At 36.2% G+C, this 26,564-nt stretch overlaps 1 protein-coding gene across 7 annotated transcripts in view; it reads right to left on the bottom strand.

Moving 5' to 3' along the window:
• Positions 1-118: 118 nt before the first annotated feature.
• Positions 119-26,564, bottom strand: part of AHCTF1 (AT-hook containing transcription factor 1) — a 51,881-nt gene continuing 25,435 nt past the window's right edge. For 3 of the 7 annotated variants that reach the window (XM_087966962.1, XM_087966956.1, XM_087966968.1), the window contains exons 12-36: positions 26,434-26,562; positions 26,088-26,178; positions 25,921-26,010; positions 25,626-25,766; positions 25,142-25,246; positions 23,152-23,245; positions 22,471-22,591; positions 22,181-22,237; positions 21,265-21,411; positions 20,695-20,879; positions 20,367-20,553; positions 20,126-20,257; positions 16,969-17,110; positions 16,282-16,432; positions 15,375-15,479; positions 13,381-13,585; positions 13,059-13,256; positions 11,152-11,560; positions 9,361-9,478; positions 8,112-8,218; positions 6,523-6,698; positions 3,793-5,833; positions 2,275-2,408; positions 1,789-1,892; positions 119-1,199 (exon numbers count right to left, since the gene is read on the bottom strand). In XM_087966962.1, the coding sequence (XP_087823088.1) occupies positions 995-1,199; positions 1,789-1,892; positions 2,275-2,408; positions 3,793-5,833; positions 6,523-6,698; positions 8,112-8,218; positions 9,361-9,478; positions 11,152-11,560; positions 13,059-13,256; positions 13,381-13,585; positions 15,375-15,479; positions 16,282-16,432; positions 16,969-17,110; positions 20,126-20,257; positions 20,367-20,553; positions 20,695-20,879; positions 21,265-21,411; positions 22,181-22,237; positions 22,471-22,591; positions 23,152-23,245; positions 25,142-25,246; positions 25,626-25,766; positions 25,921-26,010; positions 26,088-26,178; positions 26,434-26,562 (5,574 nt within the window). In that variant the 3' untranslated portion in view covers positions 119-994. Of the gene's footprint in view, positions 1,200-1,788; positions 1,893-2,274; positions 2,409-3,792; positions 5,834-6,518; positions 6,699-8,111; positions 8,219-9,360; positions 9,479-11,151; positions 11,561-13,058; positions 13,257-13,380; positions 13,586-15,374; positions 15,480-16,281; positions 16,433-16,968; positions 17,111-20,125; positions 20,258-20,366; positions 20,554-20,694; positions 20,880-21,264; positions 21,412-22,180; positions 22,238-22,470; positions 22,592-23,151; positions 23,246-25,141; positions 25,247-25,625; positions 25,767-25,920; positions 26,011-26,087; positions 26,179-26,433; positions 26,563-26,564 lie in introns of all 7 variants that reach the window. The other 4 variants (XM_087966975.1, XM_087966987.1, XM_026669376.2 and 1 more) reach the window with 4 other exon arrangements.

The raw sequence follows: 26,564 nt of genomic DNA, 5'->3' as shown, positions 1-26,564 counted from the left end.
AAAACTTATGTAAAATTCTATTTGAATTATTTATGCAGTTTTTCTCTTAAACTATAATTTTAATTCAGCCTCTATTCATCTTTTTTATGCTCCAATGATAGATAGAATACTACAGAAGAGTATTTCCAGACAAATTTTATTTTAGCAAAATTGTGGTAACATTTCTCTAGTAACCACAAAATCTATAAAACATGCATCATCTCAAAATATCAAATTTGAACTAAATTTAAGTAGATGAAATCCCTGAAATGCTGTCCCTTGTTGAATACTTGTGACAATAAATACCTTGAATGCTAAGAACATTCTGCTGATGCATCAAGTTAAAAAAAAAAAAAACATTTGAGGTGAGATTTTGTTTTCTAAATCAAAGAGCAGCTTTCCCAAGTTAAAACAAATACAAAAAAATATTGCACAGCTTCAGTACAATGGTTTACATTCTGACTTCTTCAATTAAATACATGTTGAATAAAGAGAATAAGATTTTATTTATGATGGATAACTCCTAGTATTAATTCCCATGAGGTCAACATGTTTTCTAAAAATTCTAAAAGTGTGAAATTTTAATTTTAAAATTTTTTTATAAGATCAAACTGTTTTTTTAAAAAAGAATGCTGGCCTCCCATCCGAGAGGCACCAACAGTGGAAAGTCATAATTAAAATCCCCTTTGGGTCATTTGCATTCTGCATCCATATTATTCTCTTCCAAAATGTAGTGGACAATAATCATTAAGTATACATTTTTATTTAACATTCCTAAAATATTTATTTACATATTATATAAATGTACGAAGTATATTATAAAATACAAAACTGCATTGACTGAAGAAATCACACTCCATACGGAGTTACTTATTGAAGATCTTTAGCTCTCTGAAAATTTACAATAATTTATATAAATTATCTTCCAAATTAGATGATTTTTTTTCTCTTAATATTCCTCACAAATGTGATGACTTTACAAACACTGGTGTACATCACACATTTTTAAAAGCAGTTATAGCATCTTCTTCCGTACAACTGGCTTTGGGTAACTAGACAGTCTCTTCTCCTTCCTACGCGCGTTTTTTTGAACAGCCTTTTCTGTTTTGTCCACAGAATCTCCTTGCTTTTGTTTGGTTTCATCTGCAGGGGTGCCAAAGGGTGAAATGAACTTGATTTCCATTGCTGGGGGTGACCAACTACTATCTTTCCCTAAGATTCTGTAAGAAAAGAGAGCATTTTTAAGCTAATTTAACTATATTTGAAAACACAGTAACAAATCAAAATCAGAATTCACACTGCAATAAGTAAATATTAAATGTATCAACGTGCCATCTTTCATACATACTAATTTTGAAATATATTTTTTCATACATACTATTTTCAAAGCAGGATAGGAATCATATTGATCTATGGTATTAATGAAGACTCTTGAGAATACAGTAAAAAGCAAAAAACAAACAAACAAAAAACACCACAATTATTGAACAAATCACCCAGAATTCTCACTTGAGTCACAAATTATCAAGCTCAGATTATCCTCTTTGGATATATTATATAAAGAGTCATCAACAATCTTGAAAAGATTCTAACTATGGAAAAGATGAAAAGAAAGAGAAGGAGAAGACAATAAATAGCAAGGAGGATGGACTTGATTATAATGGTGAGGACTGTTCCATTGAAACAACAGGTTAGGTAGGAATAGGCTGCTGTGGAGAAAACGTATGTGGTCTCTAGCAGCTAAAAAGGACTTAATGTGATACAATCATTTTTTGAAACAACTATTTTAGAAAAGAAATCATTACATACTTTCTTGTTTTTGTTGTTTTTGACCTTGTAGTTCTGCTTTTAATATTTTGCTTTTCTAAAGCGGCTACTGAAACAGCATGCTTTTCTTCTTTAACTGGTAATTCCTAAGGACAAATAATATTAAAAAGGCAAAACAAGAAGGCACTGTCTCTGTCCCCCAGCTTTTAAGTTTACTTTAAATCCAAAATAGGTAAATCCCACAAGACTCTTAGTGATACAAGATAAACAAAATGAAAAATATTTTCCAACTATTTGATGAAGACGACCAACTGTTAGCAAATTGAAAAATCATAAATAGTGCTTTGGAATTGTTGTCATACTATAAGTGAATATTGAGAGGTAGGAACTAGACATTCAATGAATTGCCTGCTATGTAAAATGATACAATGAGCAGTAAGTTAACAAAATTTAGTTATCAAGTTGCTTACTCTACCGGAAATATAAGAACATTTGAATATATACAGAAGAAATGATCAAATTACTTACCAGGTCTTCCACAATCCTTGAAATATTAGACATCTGCTTTTTCCTGGACCTCAGAACAGGGGGTGAGAACACAAACTTAGAAGCCAAATCTGAATCTATACCCTTGAGTTGAACAGGTGTCACTGCTTTTTCACCTAAAATTAGAAACCATAAACTGACTTTGGAAATAAACATTTGAGGCACAAACCTTTAACTACAATGCTGCATCCAGCAGTTTATCATGTGAACCAATTACAAGGATCCACATTTAGTTGATATTCTTAGCTGCCCCAGGATCTGTTGAATGGAACAGAAAATTTTTAAACCCTGGATACTGTAATACTTTATAACTCATTCTTGCATAGGTCCCATTTGAACTGAAAACCAAATAATGGCATCTTATTGCTATCAAGGGAAGTCTGGCAGCAAATTAAGCCAAACCATATTTCCTACGTAGAAAATTAATACAGGGAGGAGTAATTATTCCCCTGAATTACCACTGATGCTTAGAACTATTTTATACTTCAGAGAAATATTAGGCTTCATGTTTTCTCAATTTAGCTTAGAAGCACTCTCCCTTTTATAAATAGAGGTTGCCTCTTTCTTCATTCACAAAAAAAAAAAAAAAAAACCCAACCCACAAGGGTTGGTCAGTGGAAAAAAACAAAACCTGAGACAAAGAATCAAGAGGCATAGTCTCTTAAGTTCAATCCTTCCCTTTTTCTTAACATTGGGGTGTGGAGGTTTTGGTTAGGATCTCCCCGCCCTGTTCCACAAACATCACATCTGTTATTTGTTAACTGGGTGGCTCTTTTTGATCAATTTATTTTTTTCACCATCTCAAACTTAGTTTGAATCAGCACCCTACTTTCTGTTAACAGATGTTATGGTATTGACAAGAAAAAAACCAAGATAGCAGCCTGTCATGGTTCTTCATAGGTTTTGTGCAATTTTTCTATTAGAATTCTGGATCTCTACCATTAGCAAATGTATCAACAGAAACACATTTTTATTCTATGAATATGCTTAAGAAGCAAATACAGGTAGCCCTCAACTTACGACCACAATTAAGCCCAAAATTTATGTTGCAAAGTGAAAAATATGTTAAGTGAATTTTGCCCCATTTTACGACTTTTCTTGCTATATTTGTTAGGTGAATCACTGCAGTTATTGAATTAGTAACACAGTTGCTAAGGGATTCTGGTTTCCCCGTTGACTGTGCTTGTCAAAAGGTCGCAAAAGGTGATTACATGACCCCGGAAATTGCAATCGTCACAAATGTAAGTCAGCTATCAAGCATCCAAAAGTAAATCACGTGATCAGAGATTCTACAATGGTCATAAGTGTGAAAAATGGTCATAAGTCACTTTTTTTCAGTCATTAAGTGACCTGTAAGAACTACCTGTACAATTTCTGTGAATTTCCTCTCCCCAAACCATTTTTATGTGTAACTGCTATCTCTTTCTAGACTTGGATCAACCCTCATGCACAGCAATTTGATTATCCTATACAGAATTTCTGAAGCAAAATTTCAAATACCTTGAGTTTTTGCTGTGAGTTTAGTAAGAGGAGGAGAAAAAAAGAAGGTTTTATTTATATCCAGGGAAAGTGACTGTTTTACTTTCTTTGGGGTTAATCTTGTCTTCTTAATGCTATCAGCACGGTGTGTCAAAGTTTCTTCTATTTCGCCAAGCCTCAGCCTGGCTACCTCTGTAGTCTCTGATTCCACTTCATTATCAGTTGCTAGCGGCAAATGTTCTTCCTCTCTACTTGTTTCTGAGACAGAAGACAACGTAGACTTCTTTCTAATTCTAGTTATCCTAGACCTCCTGTTTTCAGACTTCTTTTCTGAAGCTACTGCCTCAGTTGGCTGGATAACACATTCTTTTAGGTTAGAATTTTCTACATTTGTTTTCTCTACACTTCGAGATGTCACTCTTGAAGATCTTCTCTTTGGGGTTTCCATTATAGAAGTTTCTAGAGAGGGTAAACATGCCAAGGTTTGTACAGCCCCACTCCTAGTATTTCGCTTATGGACTGAGGATGCAGCATCTGGAGAAGACAACAGTGACAAGTCCAGTTGTGATTCTGCTGAAACATTCAAAGAATTTTTTCTTGGTCTACCTCTTTTACGACGTGGTGGTTCAGTAAGTGATGATTCAATAAGACCACTTTCTTGATCAGAAATTAATTCTGATGTACCTATTCTTTGTATTTTCCCCTGTTCCGATAGCTGTGATTCATTTGGTTGCATGTCATGTTTAAAAATGGTTTCTGACACACTGGTCTTTCTACTTCTACTCTTTCGAACTAGACTAGGTGATGGTAGCTTCTCAGAAATGGTTTCTGCCTGAGTCACTACTTTCAATATGCCATGCTTTCTTCTCCTTCCTCTTTTTGGTGATACAGAAAGCTGCTTTCCTTGAGGTTCTACCTCCTGATCTGAAATTACATTTTCTGCAAGTTGCAAGGCGATAGCTTTTAGTTTTGTTGCACTTTTAGGAGTGACTGTCATTTGGATTGTATGATCAATAATAAATTGATTACTATTTTGATTTCCTACTACACTTCTTGTAATTCTAGGAGTCCTCTGGCGAGCAGAAGGAAGATCACTGTGTGGAGGCCCATAACGTTTTGACACACTTTTGTTTGGTTTCCTAATTCCACTCCTTGTAGTAGCATTTGCCAGAAATGTCGGTGAAACAGGATGAACATTTGCTGAGATTTCTAACTCATTCTTTGTTTCCTTCACATCTCTGATGGGAGAATCAGGAATTTGGAGAATCTGTTGTTCTTGAGGTTCTTCAGAATTATGTGGTAGATTTTCAGAAATAACTGTTGACTTCTTTGCTCGCCTAGTACTTCTCCTTAGAATGGGGGTTGCCAATATAGTTGATTTATTTTTCTTTGTCAGTGATTGATCATTACATGAGATATTTAGACTTTGGTTTGCATGATCTGTTGAACTTATAACAGGTGTCAAATTTTCAATTCTATTTAAGTCTACATCATTATTTGTGTCATGAACATTTTGAATAGGACCCTGGGATAAATTTAATACTTTCTTGCTTATGCTTTCATGAAAAGATTGTTCTATTATCTCAGCTGAAAATTCTTTACTTCTTGTGTCTTTGATTACATCTAACAGATTTTCAGCAATAGCCATTTTAATTGGTTCAGGTACATAAGGTAGTACTTCAGCAGTATTCTGTGGTATTTCATTACTGGTTACTGTGGACACAGAATTTGTAGTTAGTTCTTGGTTGTTGCTTCTATCCCCGGATTCTGGGCCAGCTGATTTCAGAGAAGTATGCAAATTTGTAGAATCTTCCAGCTCAGCTTCGTCATCACCTTCTAATATTAAAGAAAAATTATTCTGACACAGTAGAAGTTCTCCATCTCTTTCAGTAAATGAAGATTCATCAGCATCTTTTTCAAGCAATTCACAGGTAACTTCTTGTTCTACATTGTCACAGTGACACTGAAATTTGAGATTGCTTGAGGAACACAGTTCATTGTATGGGATTTCTTCTACTATAGCTTCTGAAACTTGTATCTCATGTTTTCCGCCTCCCATCAGCTAAAATAGAAAACACATAAGTTGAATTCCATTACACAGCATTTTTCAAGAAATATAATACCATGAATACTTCAAAATTTCAGATTTTCTTAAGTTACACTTCACTGGCCAATTCAGCAATCCATGCATTGGTTTGCAAAGTAACCCCAGCAAAAAAGTTCAAAAAGAAATTGCAGACTCTGGCTTTCCAAACCCATTGGAAGCTATCGCTTCCTATTTATAATGATCAGGAAAGTGTTTTTTAACTGTATGCACATACACCAGTTACTTCCTTTTTTCTTTCCTAATATTCTTTTGTACAGGTGCAGGATCTACTTTTTTTGGATCAACTTATTGTAAAGGAACTGACTGGCTTTTCACCTAAGTCTGATGTCGTAGACCGACAGAGTGACTGGTCCAAAGTCACCTGGCTGGCTTTAATGCCTAAGGCAGGACTAGAGTTCAATCTCCTGATTTCTAGCCTAAGGCCTTAACTACAAGACCATACTGGCTTGTCGTCCATGGTTATACTGTAGTATAGAAATGTTATTGATTTTTTTTAATTGATACTATAAAAGAGACATAGATTATACAATTGGGTCAATTGTTTATATATGAAACTCTTTAGGAAGAAATTTTGGGACCCATACTGGTAACATAAGAGTAAGTGTGATGGCAGTTTTCTAATCATGTTGAAGAAGTTAACTTACATCCACGTTTTGATTTTCAGAGTCAATATTAGGCAATGTTTTTTCTTGCAGGACTATTAGATGTTCCTTTTGGATTGTTTTTTCCAATTCACTTTCATCTATTGCTTCTTTTTCTTCCAGTTCGTTTTTTGAATGGATACTGGCAATGTCTTCACTATCAGGAATACTGATGACAGCTGAAAAAGTGATTTTCTGACATTATTTGATTTTATTGTTTCTGAATGAAATCTTTTACTGCTAAGTACTATGACTAGATCCTTTAACCATATTTTTCATCTTTCATTTACAGACATGTTATAATAAAATTTGTTCTTGACCTTTATACATCGTAAATACTAATATTAAACTATTTCTCCTCAAGGGATAAGCAGAAAAAATATTTATTGTGCAAATATTCATCCAACAGCAAGTGGTATTGAAATATCTGTTCCACCCTGTAATCACATCTTTTTCAAAAAACAAACATTAGACCTCTTCTAATTCTTTGCATTAAGATTACAATGACCTAATGGCTTTGTCTAATTTTTGCCTGTTTATACAAGTTTGACAGTCTGCACACATACAGCAAAGCTTTAGGTATTTTTAATCACCAGATTTCATTTCTGACTGAGTAGAGATCCAAAATCTCTTGTGAGTAAAAAAATAAAGAAGTAAGAGTATCGCGGTATGCAATTCAGTATATTACATTTTTCACCTTTCATTTTTACCATTTAGGCTGTGGTAGGAACTACAAAGCTGATGGCTGGGTTGCTACTGATACTGGCACTGAGTATGCTGTGGATTGCTCTTGCACAGAGAATGGCCAGGAACAACAAAGCGGAAGAAATTCCATTGTAAGAAGGAAATACTAAACCTCTGAAGTTGCCTAGTTGAAGACCTCACAACTGCCCCCCATGTGGGGTCTCCCTACAGCCTGAGGTGCCTTTGGAAGGCAAAGGAACAAGATCATAAGAGCCAGGCCTGTTAGTAGTTGACAAGAAGTGGGGGAATGCAGCCCTGTGACAGTGCCTTAGAACGGTTACCTGATCCCAAGCATGCAATGTTTTCTTTCTAAGGGAGGGGTCAAAGCATCTGATATCAGCAAGCTGCACAATCACTCTTATACATATCTGTGTGTGAGATGCTACCTTTTGGTCTGGGATACTGGCAAACTCTTCTTTCACCTTTATTTTTACATGAAGTAACACGGACAAGCAAAATTGCTATTTTCTTCAGCAATATTTTTTGCTAGCTTACTCTTTCTTAAAATCTTGTTGTGCTACCAAAAATGTTTTGAAAGGCTGCATTTGGCCCATGGAATTTAAGATCCCTGATCTAAATTATGCAACAGCACTGTAGAATCTGAACAGCATCAATAGAGAAATTAATGATAGAAACAATTAAAATACTTCTTTGAGTTATGTTTGCATTAATAATTAAAATAATGAAATACTAAAAAAGCTGATTAAAAAAAGCTATTACCAAGATAGAAATGTTCAAGTTAAAAGATTTTAGATATATGCTTCAGAATGTTATATCCCCTGAAAGAAGATGTGAAAAGAACCACTTCATATTGCTTGTTCCATTTGTTTGATATTCAAAATACCTACATTCTCCATCTGCTCCTTCCATCTTCTGAACTTGGCTGTTTGTTTCAGCAAGGAATCTGTTGTCTTCCAACAATGGTAGCATGTTGGATTCTAGGGTATGAGTTGCACTATACAAAAAGCAGAAACAGATACATGTATATAAAGGTCCATTCTTTTTAAGATTCTAAAAAAGATAAAACTTTAAAAATGTTTTTGTTGTATACTATTTTGGCATCATGCATGACTATTAAATCATATTGCAAGGAGTACCCCAAAACACCAGCCTGGCCCTATTGCATAGAAATTGTAAACCCACTGCTATTGTGTAAAAGTTATGCCTAACTGATGTAACTATTAAGACTCTGCACATTCACTTAAAGTTTGGATATTAATAAGCATTTCCATTAGGGAAAGTAGCCAGATAATTGCACCCATGCAATCTTCTTGTGGTCTGCCGTGGTCTTCATCTGGAATCCTTTTTGAACTTCCAACTGTAGTCCAATATTCTGGAATTCTCAGCTAGTTTCTCATCTACATACTGAGGCTAAATCTGATAAGCTTCTGAAATCAGTGATCAACTACATACTGCTGTCTGCTGAGGCATTATTCAATAGCAAATAAGCCCCAGTCAGTAGTTTAAGAATATAGGCTAGGGGCAACTACAAAAGAAGTCATTGCAAGAGGAAGTTTTCCCTTGTCTGCTTGACAACAGACCACTGTTAACAGAGAACATGCTTAAGAGTCCAATTTTATACCCAGACAACAGTCCGAGGACTTCATAGATTAACCTCTTGAACTGAATAAGTCAACTGTCAAGTTCTGCAGAACTTTCAACATAGGATAGCAGACTAGTTGCTGTATTCTATATGAATTTAAGCACTCTTTTAGAGTAATACTATGGTGAGCACATTGCAATAGTCTAACTGGTGAGTACCTCAGATTAATGGGAAACCATTATCAAATCTGATCCATGAATGATTGCAGTTGGGTACAATAGACACAAATGTGCAAATTACTTCTTGCCGATGAGCTAACAGGAAGTGTAATGATATCAGGGAATTCAAGCAAGAGTCCCAGATGTGGATCTGCTCTTTCAAGGGAAAAGCAAGCTGATTCCCAGTCCTGGAGTTTGGCTCTCTACTAGAAAATAGCATTCAATTCTATCTGGATAAATCATAATCATGAAAGATAAAGTGGGAAATACATGCAATTTAAATTTTAAAGCAAACTACTTCATCTAAAATTTTGAAATTATACGGGACATATTTACCATTCATTAGAAGGCAAAAAGCAGACTATGGTGTCTTGGTTAACCTTCAAGTGAGCCTTTGGAAATACTTCATTCTCAAGAAATGAGCCACATTTCCCGTGATCCTTTTCATCGGTTTCTATGGACAGTAAAAGTTAAAAATACTGTATCCTCAATAATGATTTTTTTCCAAATACTAATTCATCTTTTTTTAAAGACATAAATCTACCTCTCATTTTCCAAGCCACAGAAGCTCACATAATACTGGTGGAACTTAATGTTCTTACTCAAGTTACAATAAAAAATGAATGGAAGCATTAAAATGTTTATCTTGGCTTAGCTGACAAACCCCATCCTGAATTGCTATTGACCCTTCCAAAACCTCAGGAACATGCAATGAATCAAAACTGAACTGGCTGTAAAAGACGGAGGCCCAAACATCAGACCAATCATGCTGAATTTATAGTTCAGCTGGACTATTTACTATGCTTACTGGTTTCTAGTCCAATATTCCACATTCAATTTAGTAAGCATAAAATTTGTATAGAGGTTAAAGCTGCATTTGATTTTTCAGAGCTGCACGGAGGATTGCATCCCAAGTAATAGAGCCAAATTATTTTAAATGTAAGGATGATTAGAATTCACATGTTCATTTTAATTAAATAGATCAAAATAATATTTTTTAAATTTTGGTTTTAATTTCAGCTTGAGATAAACTTTGAAGAAAGCAGGAACACTATATAGCTGTGTCACTGCTTTTGTCTTCTTTAACACTTCAGTGGTTTATTGTGGGTGTAAACTCAGAAATTTCTAAACCATGGGACTGTAATTTAGCATTATTGTATGACCTACTGTTCAATAAACTATGATTGTGTTTTTAGCACAATGTCAGTTCAACCAGCCTAGAGAAAGTTCTGTGTGTGCCAAATATTTTACTGAGAATTTGATCTCTTACACAGAGAAGTGAGCTCTTTTTGCTATGATGTACAAATAACATAATGAATAATGCTGTATCAAATTAAAATACTGCTTGTCCCCCTAAGAGGACAACCTATTCATGTCTATTAACATAGGTGATCTACTATCATGGGACACTGAAATGGCTATTACTTGATTTTATTAATAACTTGTTATCTTAATAAATACAACAAAAGGCTCTTAAGTTTCTCTGCACATTTCCAGAGAAATATTTTTATTTATAGTTCAAGATAACAGAAAAGTTGTATAATGCATTTCAGATGTTTTGAGAGAAGGGGAAGAAAACCATACCAGAGGTCTGTTGCTTTTCCTGAATTTTTTTCTCTCTTAACCCTCAAGTCATCTACTATTGTGCCCCATAGTATTTTAAACAACTTGCTTTAAATCAAAGTACTACATGTCTATGTAATGGTGGGATACAACACATTCCCTGATTCTCATATACCTTCTACTGGTGTAAATTCTCAGGAGCCTGAGTGTTCCTTCCTAGGCCCCCTTCCCTTTTTCCTGACATAAAATGCTTTTTTTTAAAGTTTAGATCCATCTGAATTCCCCAGGCAATACTGCTATCAACATTTTCTAAAAACATATTTTTCTATTAGATATATTGTTTTAATTCAGACTTTTCTGCATTCCCGAATACCAAGAGTGTAAGGATCATCAGCTTACTACTGAGTATTTTGTTCCACCTCCAAAAGTTCAAATCATAATACCAGTTTTACCAGTGTTCAAAAACCAGGGAAAAACCAGATGGGATCTCTGCTGATTCAATATGACCATCCTTCTTAGCTCCTTTCCATCATACCTGTGGACAATCAATATCATTATACATACCAGCTGATTGGTCTATATTTGCCGATGTTTGCTGTTCCATTATAGGTTCATTTTCAATTACTTCTCTCTCACTTGATCCTGGTAGGTCTACAATTTCTCCAGAGGAAATAGTAGTTTGTTGAGAGCCCATGAAGTTACTGTTTCCAAAGTCAACTGATTTTGCATCATGACATTCTAAAGTAATGTATGTTGGTTTCATACCAGTGTCATTAATTTCTTTGGAGACTTTAGTTTCATTCAACTGATCACTTGTTATGCACTCTGATGATTGGTCTCTTTCTTCAAGCTCTTCCTGAAGGCTGTGATCTGAAATGGAGGAAGTCTCTCTATTCTTAACCCAATTTTCTTCCATTTGAGCTTCAAGAATATATCCAGATGTATTTGCATTGTTTATTTCATGATCTGTCTCCTAATAAGGAAAAGAAAAAAAAATCAAGAAAATCTGACCATACAATAATGTGAGATCCAGAGTACTCCACTATCCACAATGTAAATATGTGTGACTTATTTGCATAGGTTGAATTAAAAGTTAATAAGTAAATTACAATTTATTTAAAGGACTGCTGATTTTAACATGGAACTCTGTGTCATGTGAACATATTGCTTAGTGATGACAATCCTGGCATCTGTCATAACTCCAGATGTGCAGGTGGTTAAGTATATGAGGAGCATTGGGGTGCTAAAGGAGATTAGGGGAAGCCCCGGGAGGACTAGCAGAGGCCACACATTGCTGGAGTATTGCTGAAGTGAGATGGCGGGGGGGAGAGAACAGAGGGGAAGAATACGCTATGCTCAAGGTTTTCTCTCAGTGCGCTGCAGCCCTGGGGTTGCAAGGACCCAAGCTGCAGCATGAAGTCCTTCACGGTGCAAAGCCCAGTCCAGCAGAACAGTGTGACGGGGCCTCTTGGGTACACTGGGAAGCCATAGCCACCCCAGTTCAGTCCCAGCTGTCCTCCAAAGTCTTTTGTCACCCTGCCTCCACTTCAGCTGACTGCTGCCATTTTATGGTCCTGTTGTTGACAAGGCGTGACCAGCCTGTCCCATTGTAAGGCTGCTGCTGGCCATCTTAAGCCATCATTCCAGGGTCTTGTGAGGAAGCTGCTGAGCAGCTGGAAACTCTGGAAAGAAACCCTGGCCAGCAACTGCCTTGCAAAGGGCCAGGCTAGGCATGCTTGCTCATTAAGTGGGAGAAAAAAGATAGCTAGGGTGACAGGGACTGCAAAATTCAGGGAGCCAAAAGGGCATGGATGGAGAGGAGATACATGGGGGAATTGAAGCACCCCTATAGTCTAATTGCAGGAAGGCTGCCAAGTGCCTGAATTTTGACCGAGTGATTGTGGGTGCATTGCAACAGCTGTAACTTTGGGGACTAACCTTACGTACCCTTGTACAACACACTGTATCTTCAAACAATTGCTGAAGAATGGTTGTAACTCAAGAACTATCCATATGTCAAGGGGGGATGGGGATGTTTGTTATTTCCTGTTGTATTTTTATCTCCTTTATTTCAGCCAACTCCTATTTAGTTTTCCTCAAAGCAATATACAGGGTAATTATTACCCAGAGCACATATAGTTCCAGTTGGGCAAATTACATATATTAGATGTTTATATACTGAGCTCTATAATCACATCCCTATCAGAAATTGCAGATCTGAAGTGAATTCACTTTCTCTATTCTATATTCCACAGGATAAAACCCCCTCTCCATTTATTTATTTTTTTCTCTGTATTATTGTCTTGCTGCCTTTTGCACTGGCTAGGTTTTGATTTATATTTTTTCTATGTGAGCTGCCAAAACTCAGATTGATTGCAGTGATATAGAAATGTTTAATAAATAAAGATGACAAGAGCAGAGTCCTGCATAAAACTCGTGTATTTAATTTTGCAGCACTACTGCCAACTTACCCCAGTCCATTGTGAAGTTTTGCTTTCTTCCATAAATGATATTTTTGTTTCTTTTGCACGCAAAGGGGGTGTAATAGATCTTCCTGGAGATGCAGTTGGAGTTGCTAAAGGAGTAGTGCGAACGCTGGATCTCAATATTGACTGAGGAGTAAAACCAGGGAAGACTGAGGATGATGTGGATGCCAAAGCTTTAGCTCTCTAGGAGAGGACAAAACATCTTAAAAATGTGTAATCTAAAGCTCCGAGTTTATAGAAAGTCATTATTACTTCACTTTTCAGCCTCAGAAATACAGGTTTCTGCAACCTACAAAAATCTATATACCTTGACAACAGGAGGTGTTTCCAACAATTTTAATTCTGGTGCTCTTGCAATGTTCTTGGGCAGTAATGTCTTTACGGAGTATTGAGAACTGGTATGCAGTGGGCTAGAAAATCTGCCAGAAGCAGAAACTTCTGGTGACTTCTGCTGGCTTCTTCTCAAAGGTGGTGAATCAAGAGAAATAGGTTGGATCATCAAGTCAAGCAATCTGTAAATATTTCAAGGTTTTTAAAACATTAAGCTGCTTTGTATTACACCTACTCTGATGAAGGCACTTTTCAAACTGTCATCTGAAAGGATGTAAGCTACTCAAGCATGGACAGTACACATTACTTTAACTTTTTAAATATCATCAAACATTTAATTCTTAATTGCATTATGTAACATCCCTGCTCTGACAATTGGATATGCATTTGCTAAGCAATTCCCAATATATACAGCCCGCATTTGTCTTTGACTCCCTTAGCGATTGATTGGCTGAATCTTCTTATAGGCAATTTAGGCAATAAAGAGTCATAATATAGGTAGTCCTCGAATTATGCTGGCAATTGGAATCAGGACTGCAACTGCTAAGTGATGCAGTCACAAAGCCTGACAACATATATTCACATTGTTTAGTAACAGCAATCCCAGCAATTCCTGTTGCCAGCATAGTTCCAGGACTATATGCATTGTTAAGTGGGAAGAGAGGGAAGTTCCAAATAAGGAATGTGGGGGGGGAAATGGAGGGTGCCACAAGTAAACACTAAGGAGTGTGAATGGGCTAGCAACGACATTGGGTAGGTATAGGGAAGCACGGATGGGCTAGCACCTCAGCGGACACGTGCTGGGAAGTGTGAGATCAGAAAAGGCAGCAGGCTGGTACTGGAAAGCATGAACAGACCAGCAAGGACAGTACAAGGGTACTGGAAAGCCTGGGTGATCAAGGTGTGGGTGATACAAAGTATGAGATCTCTGGGGTCTCATATTCTGTAGTGGGGTTCCTCAGGAGAAAAAGAAAAACAATGGTGCTGAAGGGGAAATTGGCATGGAAAGGGAATTTTACCATGCCGATTTTGTTCGCCACCCGATTTTTGAATTGTGACCCAATTCAAAAATTGGGTGGATTTTTTGTTCGCCACCCAATTTGGTCACAAACAGGAATGTTCGTGACCCAAGGTTCCACTGTACTCCTTTTTCAGCATCATTGTAATTTTGAATGATCACTGAGGAAGTAAAGCACCATCTGTGCTGAGTCAGAAATCACAATTTTTGGAAGAGACTATATAAAATTTATTGAGGAAGAGCCTTACATTTCATGAGCCCCTGTATTAGGACAAAACAGGCAAACGCCATCACCCTGCTAAACAAATAATTCCCTCAACACTGTCCAACTATTTACAAAGTCTGCACTACTATTACTCTTCTCATCACTCATCAACCATCCCCTCCCACTTGTGACTGTATGACTGTAACTTTGTTGCTTGTATCCTTACGATCTATATTGACTGTTTCCTAGTATGATTTGATTGCTTATTGTACCCTATGACTATCATTAAGTGTTGTACCTTATGATTCTTGACTCTTGACGAATGTATCTTTTCTTTTATGTACACTGAAAGCATTTGCACCATGACAAATTCCTTGTGTGTCCAATTGCACTTGGCCAATAAAGAATTCCATTCCATTCCATTCCATTCCATTCCATTCCATTCCTACTCCTATTCTAATTGACCAAGCAAGTTGGCTGCTGTAGCCAAGCAGTGTTTTAGAGTTCTAAAATGAACAACTTTGTTGTTTTAGTACGTGTCTTCTTAGATACACAAAACAGATTAACAGACTAGGCTTATGTGGTCCCACAATATAACGACTGGGTCAACAGAGGTCACTGTGTTGTAAGAATAGGGTCACATTATAAATAATCTGGTTTAATGACTCTTAGTAGTCAGAAAGTAAAGGACAAACATTGGTTGTGGATTTCCTAGTGCATTTCTCTGATATATTTTTTTTCTTTTTACCTGGAACGTTTTCTTAAAGATTTAGTAATTGGTGTCCCAATAAATGGATCTGGTAACTGCCTATCAGGGCAGGGCTCCAACACAGATGATTGTTCTTTGGGTCCACTTTCAAGAAAAAAATGAGAAGTCAAATTAAGAGAAATGTATAATTTTGTGCATCAAAATATTACTTTTTTCAAAAGGAGAAAGTGGATAAATTACATAATTCTTGCTGCCTCCATCACACCTTTAGAAAATTATTGGTATCTTCAGCCCTTGAGCAAAAGTCCTTTATTTTCTAAGTCAATGTTTCTACCAATTTAAAACCCACCATTAAACTACTGAAGTAATATCAGAGTAACAGAATAAAGACTGAAAACAATTTCTCTGTAGTGTTAGGGATACGCAACACTACACAACGATATCCTAATACAGGATGGTGGTAGCTTTGATATCATGGGAAGATGTCTTGCCAATTCCTCAAAAGTGACTCCTTCATTTCTCTATCTAGGAGAAGTCTGAAAGCCATCACAAAAAAAATGGTATTGTCCATACAGGGGAAAATGGAGAGCTCTGGTTCTTTATTTTCCTCTATAGAGAAACCAGGCAAAAGTGCCAGAAAAAAGAGAGCACTGATGTCCTCTGTTTTACTTTGAACAGAGCTTTTTCAAATGCCCTTGCAGGATTGTAAATGGAATCTACAGGCTATCCAAAATAGTTGATGGTGCCTTCTGGAGAAAGCACAGGTGTGTTGCAACTTCTCTGACTGAGAGGCTCAGCAGGATACTGCAAACAGAGCTCAGGCCAACTTGGAGAGTGTTAGGCCCGGGAAGGCCCTATAAAACTGATACACCAATCTTTTGGCTAGATTATGCCCATGGGCTGAAGATTTCCATCCCTATGCCTGGATAGTGAAAGAAATACTTACCTATCATTCTGATGTGACTTGGTTTTCTGCTCACTTCCTGCCCACACTTCTCCAATTTTGGACAATACATTATTGATAAAAGTTGCTTTTGTAATTACGTTTCCAGTAGCAATCCGTTTTGCAACTGTTGATAATGGTTTTGGTCTTAAAACTAAAAAGAAAAATAAATCAAGTAAAGACAGTAATAAAAAAAATTAATATTCTTAAAATTGATTTGAAAGAGCGGTAAAAGAATCCATCTATGTTAAAATTGAACACCCCTCCCTCAGCAGAGGGAAAGGAATAAGACACCACCTATCTCCAGTCTACAAGGCAGCCTTTTCAACAGTTCCAAGAAGATTCCACAATCACACCCCAATTCACGTGATCCTGAAGGCACAGATAAACCCCCAAGTGGCCTCACCAGCTCTCAGAGAGTGCTAACAACTACATCAGTGCAAAGAAATACTTCCTCCCCATCCCCCCATCCTATCAGAACCTATCCTTCCATCCCCCAGCCAGCAGAACTGATGAAGCTTCTTGAATGAGAAGCGAAATGTTTTCTTCTTCTTCCTCAAGGAAAAAACAGTCCAGTTGCCTTTTGAAGAAAAAAAGTATCTTTGAGACAACTATGATCTGGATGACTGAGAATCTCCACAGACATTCTTAAAATAGATTTCTGCAATTTTCATTGAATGAGAAACTTACTTTCCCGCCGTAGTGAAGGTGGCAAATGGTAAGGCCTGGCTTGCTCTATAGCTAGCTTCTTCTGAACTCGAGGCAGAACTTTGCCATAATGGTCTAATATGGAATTTCTGGCAACTGATCTCTCTCTCCATTGAGGATCATTCTATTTAAGAATAAAAAGAATTCTGAATGAAAAATGCACTCAAAACAGCTGAAAGACAACTGAAGTTTACCTCCCCCCCTTTATGTCACCCCTTTAAGGCAATTACAAACCATGTACATAAATTTGAACAAGATCAGTTACAGACCAAGTAGATCTGAACATTAGTAAATTCTGATGCCGAGTCAATAGTAAATAGGAATGTATAAAATGTTCTATGCATAAACCTTCCCATGCATGAAACAGATAAGTTTCAGGTGGCCAGTCTGGACTGAAGCATGTGATTGGTCTTGATATGGACTCAAAATAACATGCTGCCTTGGAGAGTGATTTGCATTGATGTATTTTGGAAGTAGAAATGAAAAACAACCAAGGAATCAGCAACCAAGGAGGAAGGGGGAAAGAAACTGCAAGGGAAAGGGATAGAAATAAATATAGAATAAAATAACCTGTTACAGCAAACCTCCTTCCCATGCTGAAGGAAATCAACAACTGGCGGATGTCCTGAATGTGTTTTACTGTAGGTTTGAGAGAAAACTACTGCCACCTAACTGCACAACCCCCATCTCAGACACACCAACAACAGCCAAGCCTCCTACAACAGGCCCCATCCCATTGGGCCCACCACTTCTGATGATTACAGAAAATGAGGTGCAAAGTCTATTTCACAGACAAAAGCTAAGAAAAGCAACCAGACTCCTCCTTGCTTAAAAGCTTGCGCCCCCACATCTTCACCCAAATCTTTAATAAATCACTAGAGATGTGCTATGTTCCCTCTTGCTTCAAACACTCTACTATCATCCCAGTGCTGAAGAAACCTTCCATCAAGGAACTGAATGACTTCAGACTGGTTGCTCTAACATCTGTAGTTATGAAAACATTTAAAAGGCTAGTCTTGGACCATCTGAAAACCATCACGGATCCGCTGTTAGACCCCTTACAATTTGCCTACTGACCAAATAGATTGAAAGATGATGCTGTTAATATGACTCTGCACTACATCCTACAACATCTTGAATCTCCAAAGACCTATGCAAGAGTCCTCTTTGTAGACTTCAGCTCAAAAGCATAGAGATTGTGGTAGATTTTAGGAGAAACACTCCTATACTATTGCCTCTTACAATACTAGACAACACATGATCAACAGTAGAGACCTTCAAGTTTCTAGGTTCTCTCATATCTCAAGAATTAAAATGGACACCTAAAGTAAAAAAATGTCATCAAAAAAGCACAACAAAGAATGTTCTTTCTGCGCTAACTCAGAAAGCTCAAACTGCCTAAGGAGCTGCTGATTCAGTTCTACAGAAAAATTACTGAATCTGTCATCTGCACCTCTATAATTGTCTGGTTTGGCTCTGCAACCAAACAAGACAGATATAGACTTCAACAGATAATTAGAACTGCAGAAAAAACTATTGCTACCAACCTGCCTTCCATTGAGGACCTGTATACTGGCTGTGAAAATGTCTAGACCCCTCACATCCTGAGACATATATTGTTTCAACTTCTACCCTCAAAATGATGTTTTAGGGCACTGCACACCAGAACAACTAGACACAAGGAGTTTTCCCCCTGAATGCGATCATTCTGCCAAACAACTAATTTCCACAACACTGTCAAATTATTTACTAAGAGTGTATTACTATTATTCTTCTCATCCTTCCTATTACCTATCTCCTCCCACTTATGACCACAACCTTGTTGCTTGTATCTCTACAACTTATATTGTTTTGTTTCCTAGTATGACTTGATTGCTTATTTAGTAACCTATGACTATCACTAAGTGTTGTATCTTATGATTTCTTGATGTTATTTTTTTTAATGTACACTGAGAGCATATGCACCAAAGACAAATTCCTTGTGTGTCCAATCACATTTGCCCCAAAAAGAATTCTATTCTGTTCTATAGATAGGTTGGAGAGGCTCTGTTTGGCCAGTAACAGGAGATAAGGGGAAACAGGGAAAGGAAAAGCTGCTGGGAAAATCAGTGGACAGATCAGGATAGAGGCTACAAAAAGGATGATGGAAGAAAAAACAATATGCACCAGCTCTGGTCTATTCTTTTTTTTTTTGCAAGATCCTGTCAGGTAGTCTAGACCAGAGGTTGCCAACTTTTTGGACCTCAGGGACCACCAAACTTGTAATTTTAAATCCCAGGGACCACTAACCGGTTCTGTGGGCGTGGCCTAATTTGTGGGTGTGGCTTGGTGGTCATGTGACTGGATGGGCATGGCTTGGATGTAAATATTATAAATATTTATATAAATATTGAATTTTTTATAAAAAAGAGCAACTTTTACCCAAAATCAGGCAAAGCAGGCAGACAGATTGAGTTGCTCACAGAATCACAGATTCATTCAGTGATTTATTTTTCTGCCATCAGCTAGCTCAGTCTCTCAATTTGCTTGCTGTGAGCCTGCATTGAATAACAAAACCTTCAGTCCTAAGGGAGGTTCGGCTGTGCTTAAAAGCAGAGCCAAAGATCTAAAGACTAGCTAGAAAGCAAGAAATCCAACCATTTCCTGTTTCCTAGCTAATCTAAATCTCCCTGCACAGCAGAACAGATGATGGTCGGAAAAAGGAAAAATAGCAATTTAGCAGGCAAGTTTGCCGGGTAAGGAGTGAGTGGGCAGGGAGTGTTCCTGCAGGCCATGTGGACGGCACAGCCTTGTGTTTCTGTGCAACCTGGATTAATTGCTTTGGGGGAGTGCTCTGGGGGTCAGATTTCTCTGCGGCCCACCAAAATTTTCTCATGGCCCACCAGTGGGCCGCGGGCGACTGCTGGTCTAGACCAGGAAACCAAAACCAAATTAATACTATCTTTATTGCAATATTACCGTAAAAAAAATCTCGCCAATCTGAAAATGCTTCCCCCCACCACCCTTTCCATTACTTTATGTTCTAGAGAATTAGGGAGGGCCAGTTCTGAGATGCCCCCTCCAATTCCTGCTTTGGACAACAGTAACTTTAGAAAATAATCCTAATTTCTCCTGTGTACTCCCAAATGTTATGATTTACCATGAGATTAATCTTCAAAGACTGATTCAGCTGCAGGGCAGGAATGTAGTTGGCCCTCTGGAGGTGATGAACTAAAAGAAACTCATGATTGTTGATACCAGTACTTGTCTGTAAAAACTTCTCTAGACACTCCTACATGACATAAACAGACACATATAATGCCATTGTATTAATCAGTCATCCACTGCTTTTTTTTTTAAAGAAAAGTTACTTCGTAGATTTTATTTTTGTTCTGGCTTACTTGTTCAGTTTCTGTGAATGGTAATTTTAGTAAATCTTCCATCAGTCCAAGTTCCTGACAGATTTCATAAACATGTTTCAGCATCTCTTCGATCTTTAACTGGCTAGAATTTTGCCGCAACACATTCCAAGCTTCCACCATGCAACTGAAATTAAATTCAGAATTAGAATTTTGGCAGATCTTTTTGCTACAGGAAAAAAAAGACATTAAAAACTCTTAATATCCTATGCCTTTCATTAAAAAAATAGTTATTTTGATTCTTTTTCTTGAGGGCTATTTTTCTTTATGAATTAAGCACAGTATTAGAAAAGATAAAGACGTGCTTTACCTGTTATATAGCAAGACAGTAAGGTGGAGTGCAACTTCAGTGCTACTTATCATTGATGGTTTCATCATTTGTATATATCGAAGGGCTCGCTTGTGCTCTCCTTGACACATCAAAGCTTGAATGATCTGCATATGTTGCCAAGGCAATTTGATTGTAGCTGGATGAAACAGATAGGACAGAGAATTCTGCAAAAGTGCAAGGTTATAATTAGAATAGAAATAAAACATATATGAATAATCTAAACTAGTATTTTCTCCAGTGTGTGTCTGTGTGTGTGCAGTATTTTGTACTTCTATTCCAAGTTTGCATTATCCAGATTGCTAATTTTAATTTCTTCTTGTTGTATATGTTGGCTTCAGCAAGACTATTAGCATATTTAAATTTAATATTGCCTCCAATATTGCCACCAATTTAGATCTTTGTAAAAGCAAACTTATTATTTACAGTTTGAGGACAACCTACTCTTGAGTACTTTACTGAACTTTCTCAGGAAGCACTGAAAACTTATATCAGCCAAGAGGTAAAATATAAATCCAATAATAAATAATGGAATTGCTACTTTATACTGACCTCATAGTCATTATGATCCAAACACCAAAAACCCTGAATTAGGTTTACCAGACCTATTGGGACTGCAAAGGCTGTTGGGAAAGAATCCACTGAAGTATCAGTTCTGTTAGGGCAAGAATGCATGATATCCAATAATAAATAAATTGTCTGATCAGCTTATTAAGGTTAACCAAAAGTTATGTTTCCTATGAAAGTGAACATTCCTACTTTGTAAATATATTTTGCTACAATTTTATCTTGTAAAATCTCACTGACAATATTAAAACATATATAACCTCAATCTTTAATATAAACAAATTATGAAGTCACAAATTCTATCTTGCAAATGTAACTTAACACTTGAAATTGTGAATTACTGAAATCAAGAAAGTAAAGAACACAGAAGAACTTTGGCCTCTCCAAGCCTCTCTATAGCTTCGCATTAGGGGCCTACTAAATATTTCATCTGAATTGTTCTGAGTCAAAACTTTGACTATGACACACAAAAGACTCTTTAAAACATGTTAGAAGTTTCTTTAATTCAAAATAGGTTTGTCAAATTTAAAGCAATTCCTGTTCTGCATACAACTGGGATGCTTAATGATGTTTTATGGTGCTATATCCTTGCGAAAGTACAAAATTCACATGAATTGGATTAAATATGCTCTATCTTGGGTCTAAAGAATAAGTTTCAACTGGATATGTTAATGCGGAGAGACCTACAAAGTAGGAAGCAGGCTTATAAATATCAAACTCCTCCCAGGCTCAATATTCTATTATCAACTCCAATAATATCCATGTTTTCATTTATTTTGTAGGTGTCGAACAGAAATGATAATGGAAAATGCTAAAATGTTAAGTGAACAATTTCATTTTAAAACATTGAAAATTAAATGTGCTGCAGCCACTGTTATATTCTATGTTTCTGAAAGGATACAATTGCATGCTTGTAGAGTTCCTCAGTGTTTTCTAACAAGTAGAGATCAAGCAGTGCCTATAATCAGAACACACACAGACAGAGTCAACTATTCTAATTATTCAAATATAACAAATCTTGAAAAAAATCGTCGGTGGCAATTTCCTGGACAAATCCATGCACTTTTCAGATTTTCGAAATCACCCAGCTAGCTTTTTGCTTAAGGCAGCACTAGAATCCACAGTCTCCCAGTTATTTCCTAATGCCTTAAACCACTACATAAAACTGATTGTCTTATTCATGTTACTTACATGTAATGATGGAGGAGGATACTTTCCGGTTCCCCCATCTCTCTGCCACAACTTCACAACTGAATCACCTAACTGGGAAATCATGCCATCAATCATCAAACAATCAGGGTTCCATTTGCCCCTATAACAGGAAGGCAGGCATTTAATTTCCTATTATTAAAAGCAAGTTTAAAAAGGCTATTTAGTAACAATTTATGCAATTCAAATTTCTCTTCCTTCAAAATTTATTCACAAAAACCCAAAGACCTCAACCAAACATTAAAAGATAACCAATTTATATAGAAGCATAAGCAAAAGACTAGTCTCTAAAATCACTTTTTTAAAAGTGTGTGGACACTTATTTGCCACATGCTTTAATAAATGTCATCTAGAAACACGTAACAACTTATAAGGGGCCCGAGGAGTACAAGATATTACTCAGTTATATAAAAACAAGGGGGAAAAAAGGAAGGCAGACACTGAACCACCTTCCGTGTCATGAAAAAAGGGAATAAACAGGCTCTCAAATGTCAGCAAGAAAATGACGTGATATTTTCTCCCTACGCATTTTTTGTTTTCTAAACCTGCACTCAGTAATTTTTACATAAACCTTGCTTTTTCCTTTCCCTTACTACTTAAAAGCTGCTCACAACAAATAAAATCTTTTTACTGAGACTTAACACACTTTAAAAAAACCTTTACCTTGATAAGCGTTCCAATTTTTGACGACAACTAATGTAAAACCGTTGAATATGTTGGTAATTATAGAAAGATTTTGGCAAATGCATGTCTTCTTCTGCATAAAAAAAAGATAAAAACTCATTTTTAAATGCATCAGATGAAAAAAAATTCTAGCTGTAGCCAGAATACAAAAACAGAATTTTCAAATCTGAACTGCTACTGCATATTTATATTGTTATTTGTGGCAATTCAAAATATTAATTAGACTATATCTGATCAAATATTAAACATAAGCTTTTCCAGTTACATACAAAATGCTGTCAATAGCAAATGAAGACCCTTAAATGTTTTGTTTTTGGAAAAACTTTACATTCAAAATTGGTATTACCATAATCTACTAATAGCTCCAACTCTATCAAGCTTTCACATTTTGATAAAATATCCAAAAGACCAAGAAAATTATAGATGAGATGTTGGTTCAAACTATATTTGTAAGAAGTACATCTTCTTCCATAACTGGATTAAAAATCCTGAATTCAATTATTAAAAAAATAAATTACTACCATTATTAATGTCATTCATTATATTATTGTTCATCATATTCTTCCTTAGAGAATAGGATAAAATTCAATGATAATTGTTTGGTCAAGCATTATCACTGACTCTAGTTACAAATGTCTAAATTATACAACGTATCTCAGCATTTTTGAAAGCAATTGGAAACAAATTTTGTCAGGGAATTGCACGGTGTCCAAATGGAGTCAGAGACGCTGACATTAACTTGTATATAAACACACACACACACACCAAACAAGATAATCAGGCAAACAGGAGCATCATCAGGTAAATCACAGAGAACACAGAGCACACAGATAAGGAAAAATGGGAAACTATCCCTCCACACCCACAACAACCAATCACGGCGCAGGTTGCCTCAAACAAGAGCCAGCACTCTTCCACCAATCAGCTATAACTGTGTGTTCTGTATCACTGCACAACCCTAGTGCTCCAGTTACTAAATTTAAATATCTTAACAAAGTTTCTCACTGTACAGGTTGCCAATATATTAGCATGGACATTGAAAATGCAAATCCAGCCAGGCTTCAAAACACTGTAATTGAGAATGCAAGTAAAATGAAAGTTTTACGGAAATATTAATGGCAAGATATTCTCATGCACTAATATATGACTGTCTTGGTCATGAGTTTAACATTTTAGAAAAATACAGCAAGTGTGAATACTATGGCAACTATACTGGCTAACTGCAATGTAGCTGTGAAGTTAAGACACAACTACCTTGCCCGTAATCATATTTTGAATAAATTAAGAAAAATATTAGGAAAGCAGATTTCTAATTATTGGTATAAATTAGTCAGGGATTGCTATGAAGTGTGCATATCTCACAGTGCACAAACCTATTAGCAGTAAAAAGCAATAATGACCCAGTTCCCCTGATTAATCCTGTTAATATTTGAAAGCAGATTTTTTTTTTATAAGAACAGGTTCAAATTCAAGGATCATTCAATTTGCTGCTATTAGTTTTGGTCACTATCAAGAAAATAAAGATTCACCAAGGTACTTTTAATATTCCATAACTAAATGAAAGACAGAAAGACAGACGGACGGACGGACGGAAGGAAGGAAGGGAGGGAGGGAGGGAGGAAGGGAGGGAAATAAAAATTTCTGTTTCTCATTCTTGCTTCTGGAAAATTGGTTACAAGCATAAACAGTTGCCTTTAGGAAAAAAGAATAGTTTCAGCAGTTTTGAATAAAATTTGATTCAATATGAAACATATGTAATAAATAGTGACAGTAAAGATGAAACGGTCCTAAACAAACTGCAATAAAAAAGCATTCTTCTATGAGTTCTTAATGTGCATATTAAAAATCTAGATTTTCAGGGAACATTTTTTTCAAAACGATGTTAACTTTTCTGTAAGAAATAGACATACACTAGTAATAAAATGGAAAATAGCCTGTTACTGAAATATGACAGCTGAAGGAGACCTACCTAAATTTTCTGGAAGGAGATTGGATCGACAGAACCAGATGACCACTTGCAAATACTGCGAAAGGAGACTGGTTACAACCTGTTTGTTTGTTAGATCTGTAATGCCTAAAAAAATGAACATAAGACTTGCTTTTTAAAAAAAACTTCATGTAACCTTGACAAGATATGGGTAATAAATTGTCAACTTAAAGATAGAGGAATCATTTAGCTCATTCATGGCCGTACAGGCATTCTAGCTTTAATTCAAATACAGCCACAAATTATCTGTACAGGATATAAAATTTCCACTATACTAAGAATGAGATAATAAGTTTTCTTTTAAACTTTTCTGTATTGTGTCTGGAGATCAAATCAATAATTTTCTAATTCAAAGGGGGAAGTGGCTATACAATAGTTGAACATACAAATACATGAAGAAGAATGTAAGATTATTTGTTAAAAGTAATATAAAATATGCATCTTAAATTTTATGACATTTACATACCTTTTTCAGTCAGTTCTTGAGCTTCCATGATGAAACAGTTTAACACTGTGTTAAGGTTGCTAAGAAGCAACTCACAGCGCTGGAGAGACCGTAGAGTCTGTGGATCAATGAAGTTAGATGATCCATCAAATAAGGGAGCACCTTAAAAAAAAATAGAGTTTTGACAACCTTAGTCAAGACTCAGAATCCAACATGTTTTTATCCAATATAATTAAACAATTAAGCCCAATTATTGAGTGATTTCTGTATACAATATGTTGTTTTCCACTGTTTCAAAGCACATGATATTACTTACAGAGACAAATGAAGTCTTCTTTTGTTTTAACAACTTTACTCCATGCCCATTCAAGAACAAAACGCAAGTTGGGTGCAGAATTTGGTTGCTCTTTAAAAAACAAAAAGCAGAAATTATAGAAGTTACTTTAACAAAATGATTTTATTGAACAACAAGGTTACATTTACCTTCAGCAGTCCACTGTTTAATGCAGCTAGTGAGGAGTCCCAATGAACTTGTCTGGATAGCAGTTGATAATACAGCTTCAAACTGCTCTTCCTAAAAAAAAATTTAAAAAAGGCATTTCATGGCATCAGTAATTCACAATTTCAGCATTAAAATGTAATTCATCTGGACATGTTGGATCCAGCTAGGAATACGAACATACTGGGGCTGCTCACAAACCTCATTTCCCTTGTGGAATTTTTTGTTAGATCCAATGCTATAACCCAATTCAATTAGGCAGGACATAAAATTTAAGAATCAAATAAAAGAATGATTGCATTTTCAATGTTATCTTCATCATAAACTTACCTGGCTCAGACTTGCTGGCTGTATATCAATGAACTTTGGAGATAGTAAACCAGCTATAAGGCATCTATTATAACCCTCAGGAATAGTTTCATTTAATGAACAGGAAGAATTTTTTAAGAAATGCAATGTCT

The sequence above is a fragment of the Notechis scutatus genome, chromosome 1 (genome assembly GCF_049901735.1).
Source record: "Notechis scutatus isolate UNSWTSFEM ecotype Mainland chromosome 1, rNotScu1.2, whole genome shotgun sequence".
Taxonomy (NCBI): domain Eukaryota; kingdom Metazoa; phylum Chordata; class Lepidosauria; order Squamata; family Elapidae; genus Notechis; species Notechis scutatus.
Note: the sequence above shows the minus strand (reverse complement) of the source record. Positions and strands in the feature narration are given on the sequence as shown.